The sequence below is a fragment of the Otolemur garnettii genome, unplaced genomic scaffold (genome assembly GCF_000181295.1).
Source record: "Otolemur garnettii isolate 467f Iridium unplaced genomic scaffold, OtoGar3 scaffold00008, whole genome shotgun sequence".
NCBI classification, from domain to species: domain Eukaryota; kingdom Metazoa; phylum Chordata; class Mammalia; order Primates; family Galagidae; genus Otolemur; species Otolemur garnettii.
This window is the reverse complement of record NW_003852403.1, coordinates 3,278,503-3,296,888: the sequence shown is the minus strand read 5'-3', so window position 1 is coordinate 3,296,888 and position 18,386 is coordinate 3,278,503. Positions and strand designations below refer to the sequence as shown.

Below are 18,386 nucleotides of genomic sequence, written 5' to 3'. Positions count from 1 at the left end.
CTTCCCCGACACTGTCTGGCTTTGTTTGCCGGGTTTTGTTCTATCTGGCTTTTCTTTCTCTAGTGGTCTGCTTTTTTTCTGTCTTCTTTGCAGGATCCTGCTCTGCCCTTCAATGAAACGCTGGAATCCCTCAAAGCTCTATCCTGAAGATCCTTCTTTTATTACTTTGAAAGTACTATAGAGTCTTTTTCTGGGGCTGTCTCTTGGTTTCTGTATCTGCATATCCCCTAAATATTATGTTGGAGTCCCAAGGAAACTTGCCCTTTCCCCCTAGGTTGGTTCACTGAAAAGATCAACTCACAGTTATGGTAGATTAATACGAGAAAGATTTATTTCCAAATGCCGTGCGCATGGGGGGAACCACAAGAATGATTTCCCAAAGTTTCAGTGATAGTCAGTGGCTTTTAAAGATGCGTTTTAGAAGGGAGTGGGGATAGAAACTGGAAAGTCTACCTGCAGCAAGTGGTGGCTAAGGACAGATGGGGAGACGGAGGGAAACCGATTGATTAGTAAATTAACCTGAGAGACAGGGATTGTGCTTCAGATGACCTTAGGGCCAGTCTATTAGGAGTAGGAGTCTAGCAGCCCTAGATTTTAGGTAGATAGAGGAAAGTCTTCATTCAAAGTTCCCTGATGATGAATAGCTTTTAATTCAAAATAATCTTTATACCAAGGAATCATATTTTGGGGTGAAATTTTCTTAGCTTCTTCAATTAACATCCTTGGCACTGCCTCTTACCCCCAGATATACCTATTAAAATGTCTACTTGACATCTCCACTTAGATACTTCACAGGCTCTTCCAATTCTATGTGTCTAAGAATGAGTTTATCTTCCCCTCCAAGTCTGGTCCTCCCCCAACATCACCATCTAGCGTCTTAAGCATTTCACTCTAACTAATCTTTTTATTTACTTCACCCTCACCATGTTTATTCCTAATATTGTACAAACCTTCATCATGCCTCACTGAGCTGACATAATAGGCTACTACCTGAATTCTCCATTAACCTTATCCTTTCTGCTGTTTCCCACATTATATAAAATAGAAATGTAAATATTATCCCCTCCTACTCTTTTCCTTTCAAATCCTTCAGCAACTTAATGCTTTGTTTATTGACACGTTCACTGTGTACTTCCTCCTCAGCACCTCTGTATTGCTTTGCTAAGCTGTTTACCTTCCAGATACCCGAGCAGGTCATTTTATCTTCGACCACAGGGCTTTTGCACAAGCTGTTCTCTCTTCAGGAAGCATGCTCACCCCAATCTCTTTTGCCTAATTAGCTCTTGGTCTTATATTCCATATCTCTGATCCCTGGTCTGTACACCTAGGTTAATTTCCTAGATTACATGCCTTTGTAGTATTATGTGCCTCCTTGTTACAGAGATATTACAGTTAGAATTCTGTTATTGACTTTGTGTTTATTTAGCTAAGAGCTGTCTGCCCTATTGGATTTTACGCCCATAATGGCAGGGCCTGTGTCTGTTTTTTCTTTTCTTTTCATCCTTAACACATCATGTCTGTATACTATTTTTGACATTAAAACATTTCATTTCTTCCAACAGGAGGATATTTACAAGAGATATGATGACTTATGATCTTCTGGATATTTCTTATGTAGAGGAAAGTCCTTATTGGTGGTGCTGGTAGGATCAGAGGCAGGTGTTCCCCTCTGTGGGCAGAGAGAATCAGCAGGAGCGGCCACCTGAAGGAGTGAGCCGGAAGGGAAAGGGTGTGGGGCTCCATAATTAACAAACCCTATTGCATTCAGGGAACTTGGAAGAATTTTATGCAGCTTCTGTCTTTCATGACTTTTTCTTCTAACTTTAAATCATAAAAGTTTCTAATATCCTTTTAAAGTTTTCTAATATCCTTCTTGAAAAAGCATCACAGTTTTCAAGGGGTATGGGCTATTGTCTTTGAGAAGGAATATAGAATGTGCTCCCTCTTATAACCGTTTTTGTAAGGAAAAATGCTTACTGAGAATGCTTATTGAGCAGTTCCCATACGGTGAGCACTGTACTGGGCATATGAGGAATGCCAGCTGCAGGTCCTTGAGCACAGATATTAGTGTTCCTGTCTGATAGATGAGAAAGTAAAGTGCCCAGAGGTTAAATAACTTCCCCAAGTCTTACCACTGAAAAATGACAAAACCAGAATTTAAATTAGGTCTTTCTGACTTTAATCCCTCACATTTTCACTTATAAGGCTCTGATTCATAATGACTTTTTACCTTCTCCTAAGCAAGCTCACTGGCAATTTCTTTCCTCATTTTGTTAAGCTCTTCTTGGACTCAAATTGCAGAAAACTGTGTAACTCTCTTGGCCATACCTTTAAAAAAATCATTAATGAATACAATGCTCAAAAGCATAAGTACATTTCTACTCTTGCATGCAAGCTTTTATCCCATGCACTTAGCAAGCATGTTTTTATAAGCCAATGATTACAGGTTCAGAATGTATTAATTAGGGTTCTTCAGAGAGACAGAACCAATAGGATATAGTTAGAGATAGATGAGAGAGGATTTTTTAGAGGAATTGGTTCATGGGACGAGGGGGTATGAAAAGACCCACAGCAGGCTCTCTGCAAGCCAGAGTCCTGGGATACTGGCAGCAGGGCTCAGTGTAAGACTGAAGGGAGGCAGATGGTGCCCCTCTCAGTCTGAGAGGCCAAGGCCTGAGAATCTGGAAGCCACTGGTGTCATTCGTGGAGGAGTCCAAAAGCCAGAGACCCTGGAGTTGTTGTCCAAGGATGGGAGAGGAAGAGAATATCCCATCTCTAGTAGATGAATCAGGGTATCGGCCTTTCCACTGTTTGTGTTCTCTGTGGGCTTCAGCAGCTGGGTGGTACCGACCAGTACTGAGGGCGGATCTTTCCCACCTGGTCAATTCAGACTCATGCGATCTCTGGAAACACCCTCACAGGAAAACCAACAAAATAACACTTTACCTACCATGTAAGGGAATTAAATTTAAAATACATATATAGAGAGAGGATGAACTAAAATTTGTCAAATTACTTATCATACGTATTTTAGAAAACGTACTTGACATAATTCTCAAAATAAACACTAGTGATAGCATTGCCTTTACTTAGGTGAGGAAGTTGAAGTTTACAAAAGTAAAGTCATATATTTCTGATCACACAGTTTACAAGTAGCCAAGGTTAAAGTCGGGCCCCAAATTGCCAGAGTCCCTGTCTTTTGCTTCATACTCTCTCTCGTAGGACACTCCATGAACCAAATTCATTGACAGGACTGTCATTGTAACTGCACCGGGGGCTGTAAATGCACTTGTAGTCTTTGCAGTTTTAATTTTACTCTTGATTTAAACTCAGAATTGATTTTTCTTTTTATTTCCCCGGACTACATTTGGCTAGCTTCAAATAAGAACTACATAGATTTTACATAGAAATCATTCAGTTTACTGGGTACATTCTTATTTTTGTGGCTTTTAATGGGTATTATCCTCTATCATTTCCATAATTCTTTTTATTGCAGAGGCAGGGTAGAGTAGATTATTATGTGCAAGTCACACTAATTTCATGGCAGTCATCAACTCACAACAATTAAGGGAAATGGAATTCTTTGGAGTTGGCACTACTATTTATCTGTTTCCAAGTTCAATTGGAAAAAATTTAATGAGCTTATGAATGTGGGAGTGGAAAAAATGACATTTTGTAAGATGACAATATGCCCAAACAAAGTCTTGATGACACGTTTTGTATCCCTTTAATTTGAATCTTTCCAAATTTAAAATATTAACCCAGGTCTGCTAAGGTACATGTTTGTCCCTCCCCACTCATTCAGAAATGTAGATAATGTTGTCTTCTTTTATTTTCCTTTCCTTTTCTTTTTTTTGAGACAGAATCTCACTTTGTTGCCCTAGGTAGAGTGCTGTGCTGTCATAGCTCACAGCAACCTCAAACTCTTGGGCTCAGTGTTTCTCTTGCCCCAGCCTCCCAAGTAGCTGGGACAACAGGCACCCACCCCAGCACCCGGCTATTTTTAGAAACGAGGTCTCTCTCCGGCTCAGGCTGGTGGCAAACTTGTGAGCTCAGGCAATCTATCTATCTTGGCCTCCCAGAGTGCTAGGATTACTGGTGTGAGCCACTGCTCTTGGCTGATAATGTGATTTTCTTTTTAGGTTTACTTTCTGTTTCCTAATACTCTAGCCTGCATAAAGTCATTGAAATGAAAATAAAGTCTAAGAAGAGTGAGAAGAGAGAATATTCCTTCTAAAATATTGGTTCCCATTGCACTTCCACAGGAAAAAGTACCATAAAATGTGCAATCACATTTAAAGGGAGGATATAATGGCTGGTCTCAGAAAAACAAACAAACAAAAGGAAACGGGATTTGGGCTTTCATCCAGGTTTGTTTTGCCTGGTACTCCTTTGACTAATTAACAGTAAAAGTCCTGCAATTAACTCTGCTGATAGAGGATCATCACCAGGCATAGGCTCTGTTCAGCTCAGCCTAGAGGCTTCTGGGGTATTTTAGAAACAATCCAGAAAGTCATGGTATGGAGAATTCTGTATCCATGGGGCAACTCACAGTTTGGTTTTTGACTATGTCTTGACATCAGCACCAAGCAAAGCTAGTCCAGACCATAAAACCAGGCAGCACACCACTGCAGACATAAGAGTGTGTTAAGAACACAACAAATCCAACACAAAGGTGAACAATGAGAGGATCTGTGTATCACTAGATCATGCGCCGGTATCCTTCGAGGCCAGGAGACAAGTGATTTCACCATGTTCCTTATGGCTCTTTGTCCTGTGAGGAGGACTTTGTGAGTGCAGAATCACAGGGAGGATGGGGGGATGGGAAGATGTGGACAGGGAAGCCCCTGACTTAGTCTATTTTCTGCTGCTATAACCGAATACCATGGAATGGGCAATTTATATGAAAAGAAGTTTATTTGACTAATAGTTCTAGAGGCTGGGGAGTCCTAGAGCATGGAACTGGTCTCTGGGGAAGGTCATCCCACAGCAGAAGGAGGATGAGCAAGGGAGCACTCTGGATAGAGAGGAAAACAGGTCAAACTCATCCTTTTATCAGGAGCCTGTTCCCGTGGTAACTAATGCAATCCTGCAACAACCAGCTCACTCCCATGATAACAGCATTAATTTCTTCCTGAGTTTTCATGACCTAATTGCTTCTTAAAAACTCTACTCATTAATGCTGTTATAATTAAGTTCCCAACACATGAACTTTGAGGGATATATTCAAACCATGGCAGCCCCAAGTTGAGAAGTCAGGTATGGTGTTCAGAAATGGGTGGGGTCACAGGCAGGTGGTCCACTCAGAAAAGAAATATTTGTCTGAGACCTAGGAGAATGTGATACGAAGGAGGGTTAAGATTCTAAACCTTAAGTACATACAAGGATGAGACTTGATGTAACATGTGCGGCGTAAGTCAGAAAGCCCTGTAAAGACAGAAAGAAAGACATTTTGATTCATTAAGATAACAAGTCTTGGGGTGTGAACAATGTGAGAACTGCTGTACTAGGTTGGGTGGAACCAGTGGAAAGCCAAATGATAAATCCAGGAAGATTGTGGTCCCCCGAACTACTGGAGCTTATACTTCAGTGCAAGACTTCTTGAGCTAATGGCATTTCATTTGAGATTTTAAAATATGTGAGTGATTTTTTTTTTAAGACGGGTAGGAGAATAATATTCTAGAGAGAGAAAGAGAACAATATATGTCCAGACTATAGGGAGTTAAATGGTCAATGAAATTAAGAGAACAGGAGAGTGGTTGTAAGGGTGAGCAGTGCCTCATCAGGCAGGTTTTTAGATCAAGAGTTTAAGATATTATTATATGTGTAATATGGATATTTAAAAAATAGAATACACCCACGTGCACACGCAATCCATACATAAATAGATTTGTACATGATTCAATTTATGCATTATAACGTTTATGTTGCCTGATACATGCAGAACTTTTCATGGGAGCGTTATCATAAAAGGAGGGTAAAGGAGAAGAACCAATGTGTTATTTAATATTCTGTATATTACATATAGTCTCTTTATTATCCTCTATATTCTCCAAGGATTAATATTTTTGCTGCTACAATGAATCGAAGATGAACCACTTACTTGCAAAGTATTCATTTTTACATCTTTAACTAAATATTTACCTGTGAAACCACCCCTACGCTTAAGATAAAAATATGTCTATAACTCCCAAAAGTTCTGTCATTTTTTAATCTCTTTCACCCGCCTCTCTACTCCTGGCCCCAAGTGACCACAGGTTTGTTTTCTGTCATTAAACGAGTACATGAGCTTCCATTTTCTAAAATTTCACATAACTAAAATTATACAACATGCATCCTTTTATCATCTGACTTATTTCCATCTTAATTACTCTGAGATTCTTCCACAGTGATGTTTACTTCAATAGTTCATTTCTTTTTAATGCTGAGTACTATTCCGTTGTATAGATATACTATAATTCGATTATCCCTTTACCTGTTGTTGGGACTTGGGTTATTTCTTTTTTTTTTTTTTGACTATTGCAAATAAAGTTCAATGAGCATTTGGGTACATGAAGAAATTATGGTTTCATTAGTTTTGGGTAATGGAATGGCTGGATCATAAGATAGGTGTATGTTTAACTTTCTGTGAGGCTATTCTGTATGGTGGCATGTAAGGTTACACTTCCACCAGACGTACATGAGAATTCTAGTTGATCCACATCCTTTTCAACATTTAAATGTGGGAAACCTTTAATTTTAGCTATTCTAGTGGAGTGCCATAGCTCATTATAGTTTAATTTGCAATTTCATTATAAAAAATGATACTGGCTAGCTGGGTGTTGTGGTGGGAGCTTGTAGTCCCAGCTACTTGGGAGGCTGAGGCAAGAGAATCACTTAAGCCCAAGAGTTTGAGGTTGCTGTGAGCTGTGACACTATGGCACTCGACCACGGGTGACATAGTGAGACTCTGTCTTGAAAAAAAAAAATGGTACTGTACATCTTTTTAGGTACTTTTTTGCCATCCATACATCCTGGGAAAGTGTCTGTTCAAATATTTTGCCCATTTTTTAATTAGATTGCTTATTATTGAGTTGTAAGTGATTTGTATATATTATAGATTCAAGCCCATTGTTGAATATGTGCTTAAAAATGTTTTCCCAAGACTGAGCTTTGCCTTTTGTTTTTTGTAATCATGTCTTTGACTAGCAAATGTTGATATCGTTGATGAAATCCATTTTAATAATTTTTACTTTTTATAGTTGTGTATTTTGTATTTTACTTAAGAAATCTTTGTATTTTACTTAAGAGACATTAAATAACACATTGGTTCTTCTCCTTTAGCCTCCTTTTATGATTATACTCCTATGAAACTGAAGTTTTTTTTTTTTTTTTTCCTATGCTTTCTTCTAATGCAAAGAAATTTGTAATAGTTTGAAATTTTCCATTTGGGTCTATCTTCCTTGTTTAGTTTCTATATAGCATGAGATTAGGGTCAAGGTTCATTTTTGTGAATATGATTATACTATTGTTGCAAGTCCATTTTTTGAAAAGATTCTTTGACCATTGAATTACTTTGACACCTTTGTCAAAAATCAGTTGTCCATATATGTTTAGATATAATTATAATTATCATCCTCAATCCAAGGTGCTCAAGGTGGAGATATGGAGAAGAAACTTTCTTTGGTTCATATACATTAATTTTGCCAAACTAGAAGAGAAGTAACATGTGCATTGAAGGTATTTATGAGAGAGTCAATAGCCGTAACCATGGATGATGGTCTCTGTGCTATATAAACAGAAAAATAAAGATAATCAATAGAGACAAATTGCCAGGTTCTATGGATACACAGGTTTTGATGAGATGGAAGATCTGTTTTGGTCAACATATTTCAGAGAAAAGATCTAGGAGTATAAATGCTAATTGTTAAAAGGTGAAATATTTGTTTCTGAATTATTTGCTCTAACAAGCTATAACATATTACCTTGGTAATGGAGGCACAGTTCTACTGTGCCAGACCATTGATTATTGAGGAGGTCACAGAGGGGGTGAATAAAATATTCACATGCATGCTGAATTTTTTTTTCGATGAGTGATATCAATCTTAGTAGTAGGAGAATGAATGGGAAACTGAGGGCCAAGGGCTCACTCAAAATCAGAAAACATAGAGGCATTGGCCCTACAAAAACTAAATCGGAAGACATCACTAGCACAGGAAAGTTGAGATCCATGTGTATTAGTTTCTCTAGTGGATTAATTTGGGTACCATCATAATTTCAAAAGTATATATCCCCATTAAGTCCCAAAGTCATGGAATGTCTTTTGATAATAAGAGTTATAACTGCAGCATCTGCACATGAGCTGCAATGTAGCCATAAAGGTATAAAGAAGAAAAAAATAGCAACTAGTTATTCTGTAGAACTTTGCCAAGAAATTGAATCTAAATAACTTCCTCCTATTTTTTCCTGTTCATGACAGAAACAAAAACAAGTTGCCTTTGAAAGACTCCAGCCAGCTCAGAAGTACAAGGATGAAGGTTGTTACGGCTGTGCCCTGCTAGCATCCATTCTAATTCTTTCTTTCAAATCCACAGAGAGTGAAGAAGTTTATCAAAGGCAGGTGCTGTCAATTTCATGTATCATCTTTGGAATTGTCATCGTGGGCATGTTCTGTGCAGCATTCTACTTCAAAAGCAAGTAAGACCATTTCTCTCAAGTATTAAAAGGTTACTTCTCAGAGAAGGTACTTTGTCTCTCTTTAAGTTTTCAGTCTGCTCTAAGTAAAGGGATCCTTTGCAAATGGGCACATCCACCTTCTGCAAGCGACTTATGTTTTGTAGACTGTGGTGAGGGTGTCCAGGCACGGGCATGCAGGTCACTGTGTGTGTGCACAGTTCATGTTCCATGCACAGAGCGATCTTGCCTCTCAGTGGTCATGAACATGCTGTGTTCTCTGCACCAATTAATTATGTGCCTGTATCAATGGTCTCTTTTGCAACATTATCAAGCATTATTACCCTTTTCTGAGAAAGTGTACAGAAAAAGATCGCAATTTTTCTTTCATACTATTTTGACCTGGTACTCAGAATGGTTTATGACAAATGTGAAATGTGAGTACTAAAAAATACACTTTGGTTCGCTGGCTGGAATGCACATTTGACTATGTCCTAAAGTTTCCTTGCCAAGAAACTAGACCTGTGTAGACGAAAGTGCTTACTATTAACTAAAAAGTAGAATTAAAATATATACACATGTATTTTGTATAACAAACGTATAGGTATGTATGTATGTGGGTGCTTTTTTTTCCAAATGAACTCCCACAGACATATTTTATTTATGGAAATGATGTAATCTGTGCGTAAAATAAGAAATGCAGATAAAAATGTTGGCCCCATGGTTTCTTGTGCCTTAAGTAGTTGGCACAGATTTTCTCCTACAGCTTGTCTGAAATCCAAGGCAAAATTGCTTTTCATTGGACCTATATTTTTTTACCCATTTGCTCTTCTAAAAATGTATCCGTTTTCAACTATACTTTATAATACCTGCTTATGTGTTGATTTTTAAGTAGAGCTGTGATTCTGATCCTCAAAAGTAAAAACTCAGACTTGAATCCACAGTTAGTAACTATTATTTTTTAATATACAATTTCAGAATCAATTTAGGTATTTAGAAATACTGCAAAAATATTACAGAGATTTTCTCTATACCCCAAATGCAAGCTTCCCACGTCACTAATCTCATATAATTACGGTGCATTTGTCATAATCAATGGAACAATATTGATCTTATACTACTAAATAAAGTTTATCTTTTCAGATTTAATTAGTTTTTTACCTAATGCATTTGTTTAAATTCCAGAGTCCTACCCAGGATGTCAATGACATTAGCTGTCACATTGCCAAGGCGATTCTTGACTGTGACGGTCGTAACTGTCTCTTTTTGAGCGCTCACTCTTTGCCAGGCAGGCTAGGCTTTCTGTGTGTTAACTCCTCGTCCCCACAACAATCAAAGTTGTGCATTGCTGCAGCATCTTTCAAATAATATCAGAATTTATTTTAAAGTATTATTTTGTCAAAGGCACAAGGTAGGAAATTGCAGATAAGGTCTTTGGATCTCAGCAGTTCTGCTTTAAATTACATCCTCTAAACCTCTATACCCCATAGGCTCACATAGTCTTCCTCCTAGATGGTTAAACTGCTCAGCGTGAGCTCCCAATTACCCTCTCTGGTGCCAGCCTCCAGTACTTTGTTCTCTAGGGAGGCCATCTGGCTTAATGATCAGGGTTGTACACTGGTCAGCCACACCTGGATTCAAATCTTTCGGCTGTCAATTACTTGTTATGTGTTATTGGACAAATTACATCATGTTTCTTAGCCTCAATTTTCTTTGTGGTAACATAGGAACCAATAAAGAAAATCTACCTTATATGATTTTGTTAAGGATTAAATGGGATAATTCTGTAAAAGGCACAGCACGATGTTTAAAAGAGTAAATACTCAATGAAGTCTTGCTGAGGTTAACACCCACTGGTTTTCTGTACTAGAACTGGGTAGCTACAAGGTTAAGACCTGTGCTAGAGCCCAAGATGGGTAATCACAGCCAACAGGGCGTGAGAAGGGTCTCCTCACTAGAGCTATGTACGAGAAAGAAATTGTGTATTTAACAATAAGCAAATTACCATGAAGAAACAGTTAACCACGTATTTTTAGAGTATAATTTGTAGTTGTAGTACCACATTTAAAGGAAAGGCTGATTATGGTAATCAAGAGAGCAGAGAACAGCTGGATGACTAGGGACTTCCATCTTCAGGGCCGTCAATCTCTTGCTCTCTAGGCTCTGAGACCAGCTTCATCTCCTGGGGCTCAGCGAGGGGTCTGATGTTTAATGGAAACACTGCTCAACAGCAGATTCATTATGGAGGCTCAGAGGACTAAGCTGAGAGTGGAGCAGTGACTGGAATATTGTTGTCATTCTGTCTGCCGACTGGGACACATTTTTATTTGAAGAACTCAATCAGTCAATAAACAAATGTAGTGTAAAAATAACAACAAAAATTAAAACCTTTTTCTTACTCAAGTTCTATTTTTCATCAGAGACGTAGAATACGTATTTTCTCTCCTTCCAGTATGATGGCCCTTTTTTTACTTTTCTTTACTTGAGATAAAAGCCACAGCCCACACCACGCCCCTCATTTATATTGCTGAAAGCATTATAATTTTTTGGAACATCCTGGAACAAGTTTGTTTTATGAATTTCTGGATTTCAAGTTCCTTTCCCAAAACATTGGGGAGAATAGAACAGTGACTTGTCCTCCCCTTACTCATAAAATAAGAAAGTTTATATATATATGCTTTTGTTGACTTTAGTTTGGAAGCCTCAGGTCTTTCAGGATTCTAAGGTTTATTTATCATTGGTCATTGGTATCCAAATAAACCCACTTCAATATCCCTTGGTATACTGGGATACAAGTTTCTGCTCAGAGAGAATTGAGGCTTCCTTCAAAGCTCACACGTTCTTGGTCATTTATGTTCTACTTCCCATAATCACTCAGATCCTGCCACTTGATCCTTTCTCCATTCCATTATGGTATGGAGATTCCCTTGGTATGGTATGATTTCATTAGAAGGAGTATTACAGCAAATTATATGTCTGAGGAAAGTTTGAAGGTAGGTAACATTAGGTAGAAGTGAGGAATGCTTTCTTGAATGTTAGAGGATTTTCTGGTGGAGTTAACTGAAAACCCCCCCACCACCACCACCAAATTGTGAAAGATACAGTAAAAGAAATTCTTTTCTCATCAACCACAATAAACCTTAGTGTTCTTATACATACTTAAGAGAACTATTAATTGAGCTTTTCAAATCTAGCTGATATGGCTCACCTGGCAACTAAAAATTATTCTGGGTTCTCCCTTGACTTTCAACTTATATAGGTAAGAGGGAAGAGGCTGGATATAAGAGTTCTCAGTAGACTTTGGAAACACAGGATTCAGCTCTGACAGTAGAACTGGGATAGGGGAGACGTTCCGGGAGGCAGAACCTGGGATGGATATTGTAACAACTGGAGAACAGAGGAAGAGAAAGTAGAACTGGAGTTACCAGTAAAACACAGATATGGTGACAACCTCCCCATGACTATAGGTTGTCACCCTGTGAAGGAAGAGATTTTAAATCGTAGGAGAAGCCTCTTCATGACAGGCATTTCGACACCCTGGTGCACTGCTATGATCCTCTTCTGCCATGTAGGGCTTAGTCCCAGAGTTGCCAGCAGGCAGTTGTAGATAGTCGCCTTTTTCAAACTTGTGTGCTGTTCTGAAATTTCCCGCCTCCAATGACAGCTTCCTGTGGGGGCTCTGAAGACCTACACCTTTGCCCCAGCTTGGGTGCAAGACTGTGCCAGCTTCAGAGCTCCCTGAGGGGTTGCTGAATCATCACTGAGCACGGTCACATCCCAACTTCTCTCTCTCCCCAGTCCCGTATCCTTCCCCTTCCATTCTGTCCACAGTTGCAGTTACCAAGCGCCTTCCCTACTAAAACTCCCGTGTGCCGTCTCCATCTCAAGATCGCTTGCTCAGGCACCCAATCTGCGACACTACAAATAAGGTCTACCGGCATGGTTGCTGTTCCACAACTTACTCCTCATTTCTTTCTGATGCATTGGGCCAGAGAAACTTGAAACTCAATCAACTGTCAGGTGCCAACCCTGACATTGTTGGGATAGTAGTGTTCCAGTGTGCAATGCCGATCATTTCCTCCGTTCCTCTGTGCTGAGGGAAGGGGGAAAGAGCAAAAGAGAATGTGCTTGTGAGAGAAGAAGGATCACTGAGGAAAGGGGTGGCAGAGAGAAGGAGGCAGACTCAGAAAGAAAAGTCCATATATTCCAGAATATTAATGGCTCAGGACTCGAGTGAGAAGAGGCTAAAAAGGAATGACAATTTTAAAAGGAATTATGAAATGCTATCCGATTTTTTTTTTTTTTTTAATGAGACAGAGTCTTGCTCTGCTGCCCAGACTTTAGTGCCGTGGCCCCAGCTTAGCTCATAGCAACCTCAAACTAATGGGCTCAAGTGATCCTGCTGCCTCAGCCTCCTGAGTAGCTGGTATTACAAGTGCCCACAACCACACCCAGTGAATTTTTCTATTTTTAGTAGAGATAGGGTCTTGCTTTGCTCAGACTGGTCGCAATCTGCTGAGCTCGACAGAATGCTAGCATTACAGGCATGAGTCACCACACCCAGCCAACTCTCAGATATTTCTATGAGGAAAATAGCTTTAAAAGTTTGTAGTTCTAACACCCTGAATTGGATTATTGGAAAGTGTTAATAGTGTTTCAGTATGTTAATTTTTAGGAGACTCCATGCTCTAAATGCTTCAGAGTGATTTGCCCAGCTCGAACCTCCCAACTTACCATCCGCTTCATTTATGAATCCCTGATCGAATTCCGTGGCTGTAATGTGCTTCTTAAAATGCTGATATGATAGATTTATTTTTAACAATAGGCTACAGATTAGCTGTAAAGAAGTAAATAGATTATTACAACTGGATTAAAGCAAATAAGAATGTTAGAGATAAAAGTCCTCCAAATAATGGAAAAGATAAAAGCAATATTTTAACAAAAAGAGCTACAGCACACTGGCGTTGTAAATTCAAAAGGGGTAATGAAGCTCAAAGCTTCCAAATCTTGCAGCAAATGCTGGTGACTTGCTTGTGAAGATGTAATTAGTTCAATCTTTCCTTTTATCTTTGGGCCAGTGTTAGAATTCTTCTGTAGCATCTGCCCACAAGGCTGAACTTACTGTGTGATGAAAAGAGAAAGAGAGGAACACTTTGCACGGCCTCTCACGTGTGGTTACTACTGTATCCTTGGAAGAGAGTTCTTGTGAGCTCCACTCATAGATGAGGAGACTCAGGCTCAAAGACGTCTAGGAGGGCCTTATGGTAGCAAGACTGGTGATGATACGTGAGCCCATGCTCTGTTGGTGGAGAAGCTCACTGCAGAAAGCTGTGCAGAAGACTATGCCTGCACTACATGAAGGGCCCTTTCCTTGACAGGAATCTCAGAGCAAAAGCAAAATTCAAAGGGGTCATTGTGCTAGGGTCAGGGAACGTCAGGAAGGGAGGATCCTAATGCACTAGTACCTGATAACAAGAACTATCACAAAAGACTTGGCAAAAATGTCAAGATTGCACAAAGGGCATCATAACCTTACAAGAAAAAAAAATACTTCTGCAAGGATATCTTTCCAGCAACTGCCTGTCCAACCTTAAACTGGTGCCATCCTTGTTATTGATCCTTATAGCTATGGGTGGTTATCTCAAAACAGCTACATAATCCTTCTTCTTTTTCTTCATCTCCTGGAATACCCATAGTCTACTACGGCACTCATATTTCCATCGCAGTGCCTGTTGCCAAGTAAATGTCATTTTATTTTAGTCTCTCTCCTTGTTGGTTACTGAGGTTGACACTGCAAAGCTTTTGGTTTTTTGCTTTGTTTTGTTTTGGTCTTAGGCTGATGTGTAATTTTCTGTAAAACTCCTGGGCCAGAATTGCTAATAAGGCAGTGGTTGGTCACCCATCTCGTAGAGGCACCAAATGACCCAAACAAGAGTCACTCCACATGTGCAGGCAGGAGCACTTTACTTGGAGTCCAAAACCAAGTTTCAGCCCTTGCTTTTAGAAACTGTGAGAACTTTGAGCCGCTTGGCAGTCTGGCTGGCAGTGGTGAGTGTGGTGCACACAGCCAGATTGGCTGGGTTAAAATCCATGCTCTGTCCTTTACTGTCTGTGTGATCCTGGAAAAATGGTTCAGCTTCTCTATACCTCAGTTCTCACCGATTAAATAGGTATGTTACCAGAGAAAGAGGGCCTGGTCGCCTATCACTGTCACCTGGTCGCCTATCACTGTCACCTGGTCGCCTATCACTGTCACCTGGTCGCCTATCACTGTCACCCAGATGCAGAGATGGGGATTAGGTCTATCAAACCTTATCACACGAAGGCCAGCAGGAACCAGCCTTTCAAAGACTGTTCTGCCTCTCTTACGATTCTAATAATTTTTACAATGAAGCATGAGGAAACAAATTTAGAAAATCTTAACTTTATTTTTAAACTTATCAAAATAACTTTATTTCGATAGCAAGTCACGTCAAAGTCGTCTTTATTCTAAGTAGTGGAAAATATTTAAACAACAGAAAGGTAATTTTCGTTTTAACAAAATATGTAAGAGAATCACAAAAGGAAACATCGTATCATCAAAGTAACCTTTACTCTGCCAAGATCCCAACACCTGTCGTCTCTGTGTGACTGCTTCCTCTAGTCTCGCCAGGTAAATATCCTCACAGTCAAGGGGAAACTAGATACTCATGGACGGTGTGTGGGACGTCAGAGCAGACTAGGTCAGCTGTGCTGCTTCAGCTTAGCGTCTCAGACTCCATCTTACAGGCCACTTTTTGGGCTTCAAGTATAATCTTACTGCCTCATCGCATAGAATTATTGCAAACAATATATTCACTGATACATGTAAGGTACTTAAAATGATGTATAGCACATCTAATCAGTCATTACTAGCTATTTAAGAATTAAACGTTTTTTAACTCTTTAACAAAAAGAATAAATATTTTTGTTATTCGAATTTTTGGAAACAATAAATGAGCTATTTCTAGTCTACAAAACAAAGAAAATATACACATTACTGCATGTATGCAAGCCGTGCAATTAAGCTAAACAATTTGAATTGTAAAAACACAAATGTGATTTTGCAAAATGTGTTGCATGCAGCCACTAGACCCGACCCTTGAATTTTTCCTGCAATGACTTCTCAGTAGCATTTCCAATTCTTTGTAGCTGAGCACATCGGGTTATAACAGGGCCTCTTGCTTGGGGAGTGGGCAGGGCAGCACATTATGTTTCTGTCTTTGAAGCACTATTGAGTGTGAATCCCTGGATGGTAATGGTTTGTTAGCAGGTTCTTTCTGAATTGCAAGTATTTCTTGTGGGATTGAAAACAAGAGAACTCTCTTTGTTCACTGAGTTGATTTAGCAAATAACAAATACAAGATGTTGAGAATGTATAAACCTCAGAATAGAACGAATTTATGCAAATATTTACACACGTATTTATTTATACCCACAGGAAACAAGCTAAACAAATCCAAGAGCAGCTCAAAGTGCCACAAAATGGTAAAAACTACAGTCTCAAAGCATCCAACACAATGACAAAGTCAGAAAACTTGGTGAAGAGTCACGTCCAGCTGCAAAATGTAAGTTCTCCCTCCCCACACCTCCTCCTGCAGCCCATCTCAATGCTTCCAGGCCCGAGGGGATGGGAGCCTGTGATCAGACTAGTGTATTTTTCAGAATTTTATACACTTTTTATGAAATCTAGGGAAGACAGTATGCACACACGCATGTTCATATGTATTATATGAAGGAGAGAAAAGTTAAAACTCAGCTGCTGACTATAATCTTTCTTTGTTTTTTAATTTCAGAATATTATAGCAGTACAAATGCTTTGGTTATATCAATTGCTTCTTTGATTACAGTCTTGAAGATCAGTTCAGTTAATCTCTGGTAACAATAAGAGCTTCAGTTTTTGTCTCATAAACACTTATCAAGGTTTTAGTTTGTGCCAGAAAGAATATCTGACATTAGGGATAGCGTATTCCTCGCCACGTGGGAAGTGATGTATAGTAAGAAATACAAACACTGCCTGAACCAGGAGTGTGCTCAAGTGGCGGGTACCGAGACAGAAGCTGGAGGAGAAGAGCGCTGGACAGTGCCTCACAACAGAGTCAGGCTCAAACTTGGTTCTGAAGGAGGTCAAAAGTTCATCAGACAGTTAAAAGCTAAGAGGAAAAAGACTAGAATGTCCAGAAAGAATAAAGCCTTGGAAACGCAGTACATGCCATGTTCAGGCAACTTCCAATTAAGGGGTATGAGAAAGGTCAAAGGTGAGAGATGAGAGGGAAGAGGTATGATCCTACGTCAGTCCTTCCAACACCACGCCTTATAAGAGACTCCAGAACTAGAATTTAATGCAAGCTCTATTCCCTCTCCTGTCTTCTTTACAAGGCAGTTTTAATCATTTTTGAAACTTATTGCAAAACACTAAATTAAAGACAAGAGAGCACTGTCAATTCCATACAGAAATATTCCTCTTAGGATAGCAATTCTCAGCCCCCACACAAGATCGCACTTCCAGATTCTGTGGCATAGAGGGAAACAACAAAAGCCACAGTAAAACCTAGCATTGGAGTATAATGGGCAATCACCAGGACACCCCTCCCAGGGCTTAAATTGCCGGGAATTTATCCATCATTTGTGATTCTAAGAAATCATTACCCAGAGAGTCACCATTATGATGTACATAACAGATGTACTTAGATGGTTTAGTGTGGAATTCATAAATCAGAATCGCTTCCTAGCAAAGTTTTATGAAACATTTATTCATGGCAACGTGCAGGGATTGTTCTTTTCAGAAACAGAGAGAATGGTTTTCCTAATGATTTCTAATGAGTATAGTCCCACCACCCTAAAACAGACACACTGAGGCTTAACAACTGGTCCTGCCAGAGAGACACAAAGCTGGACACTAAAATGATAGGGACAGATTTAAATCAGTAACGCACTATTGAAATAGGAAAGATAGTCCTGTGTGGATGGAACTCAACGTCAATTTGTGCAGAGGTGACCGCCTGTTTTAGAGGGAGAAGGAAGGAGTAGGGAAAGGGAAAGGGAGGAGCAGGGGCCTGAGCAGAGTCAGGGAAGTGAAAAATCATAGAGCTGATCAGGGCTGATGTGATTACACCTGCTGTGTCTGTTTGCTGGAAATTATTGAAGTTAAGATTCTATTCTCCCACAGAGACTGGGAGATGAGGCCCTATCCATTCTGATAATTGCATTTCTGAAAATGGCTTTCAGGTCCTTGAGAAAAATATCTTTGAGGTGTAGCAGGTGAGCTACATATTCATAGTTTTAAGCCATTTTTAGTAAAAGCTCTAAGTAAAGGAAGGCAGGGGTCCATCATCAGGTGTAGGCTAGAGCAAACTTTAAATTCTTTCGGTAGCCTTGAGTTTTCTTTTCTTTGATGGACTGATCAATTGATTGTTTTGTTAGGCCGGCACATTAAGGGTGGCTAGCGTCATTTTAGTAAAGCAGCCTTGAGATGTTCAAAACTGTGTTAGCGTCTGTTCAAGTGTCCATGTGGGGTGGAAAAGGAGGAATGCGACATCCTTTGTACTGAGAGTCTACAGTTTCATAGGACAAAGGTGAGGCCTGGTGGAAATGGAGACTCATAGAAACCCATCTAGAATGGACTTAAGAAGAGGGGTTTGGCTCGGCGCCTATAGCTCAACTGGCTAAGGCGCCAGCCACGTACACCTAAGGTGGCGGTTTCGAATCCCCAGCCC

General features: G+C 39.6%; 1 protein-coding gene across 1 annotated transcript in view; it reads left to right on the top strand.

Annotated features, from left to right (window-relative positions):
- The window catches only part of NRG3 (neuregulin 3), a 1,070,511-nt gene that overhangs the window by 1,023,560 nt on the left and 28,565 nt on the right, over positions 1-18,386 (top strand). Inside the window, exons 5-6 of the mRNA XM_012801454.2 lie at positions 8,574-8,676; positions 16,112-16,238. Of these exons, the coding sequence (XP_012656908.1) occupies positions 8,574-8,676; positions 16,112-16,238 (230 nt within the window). The remainder of the gene's footprint in view (positions 1-8,573; positions 8,677-16,111; positions 16,239-18,386) is intronic.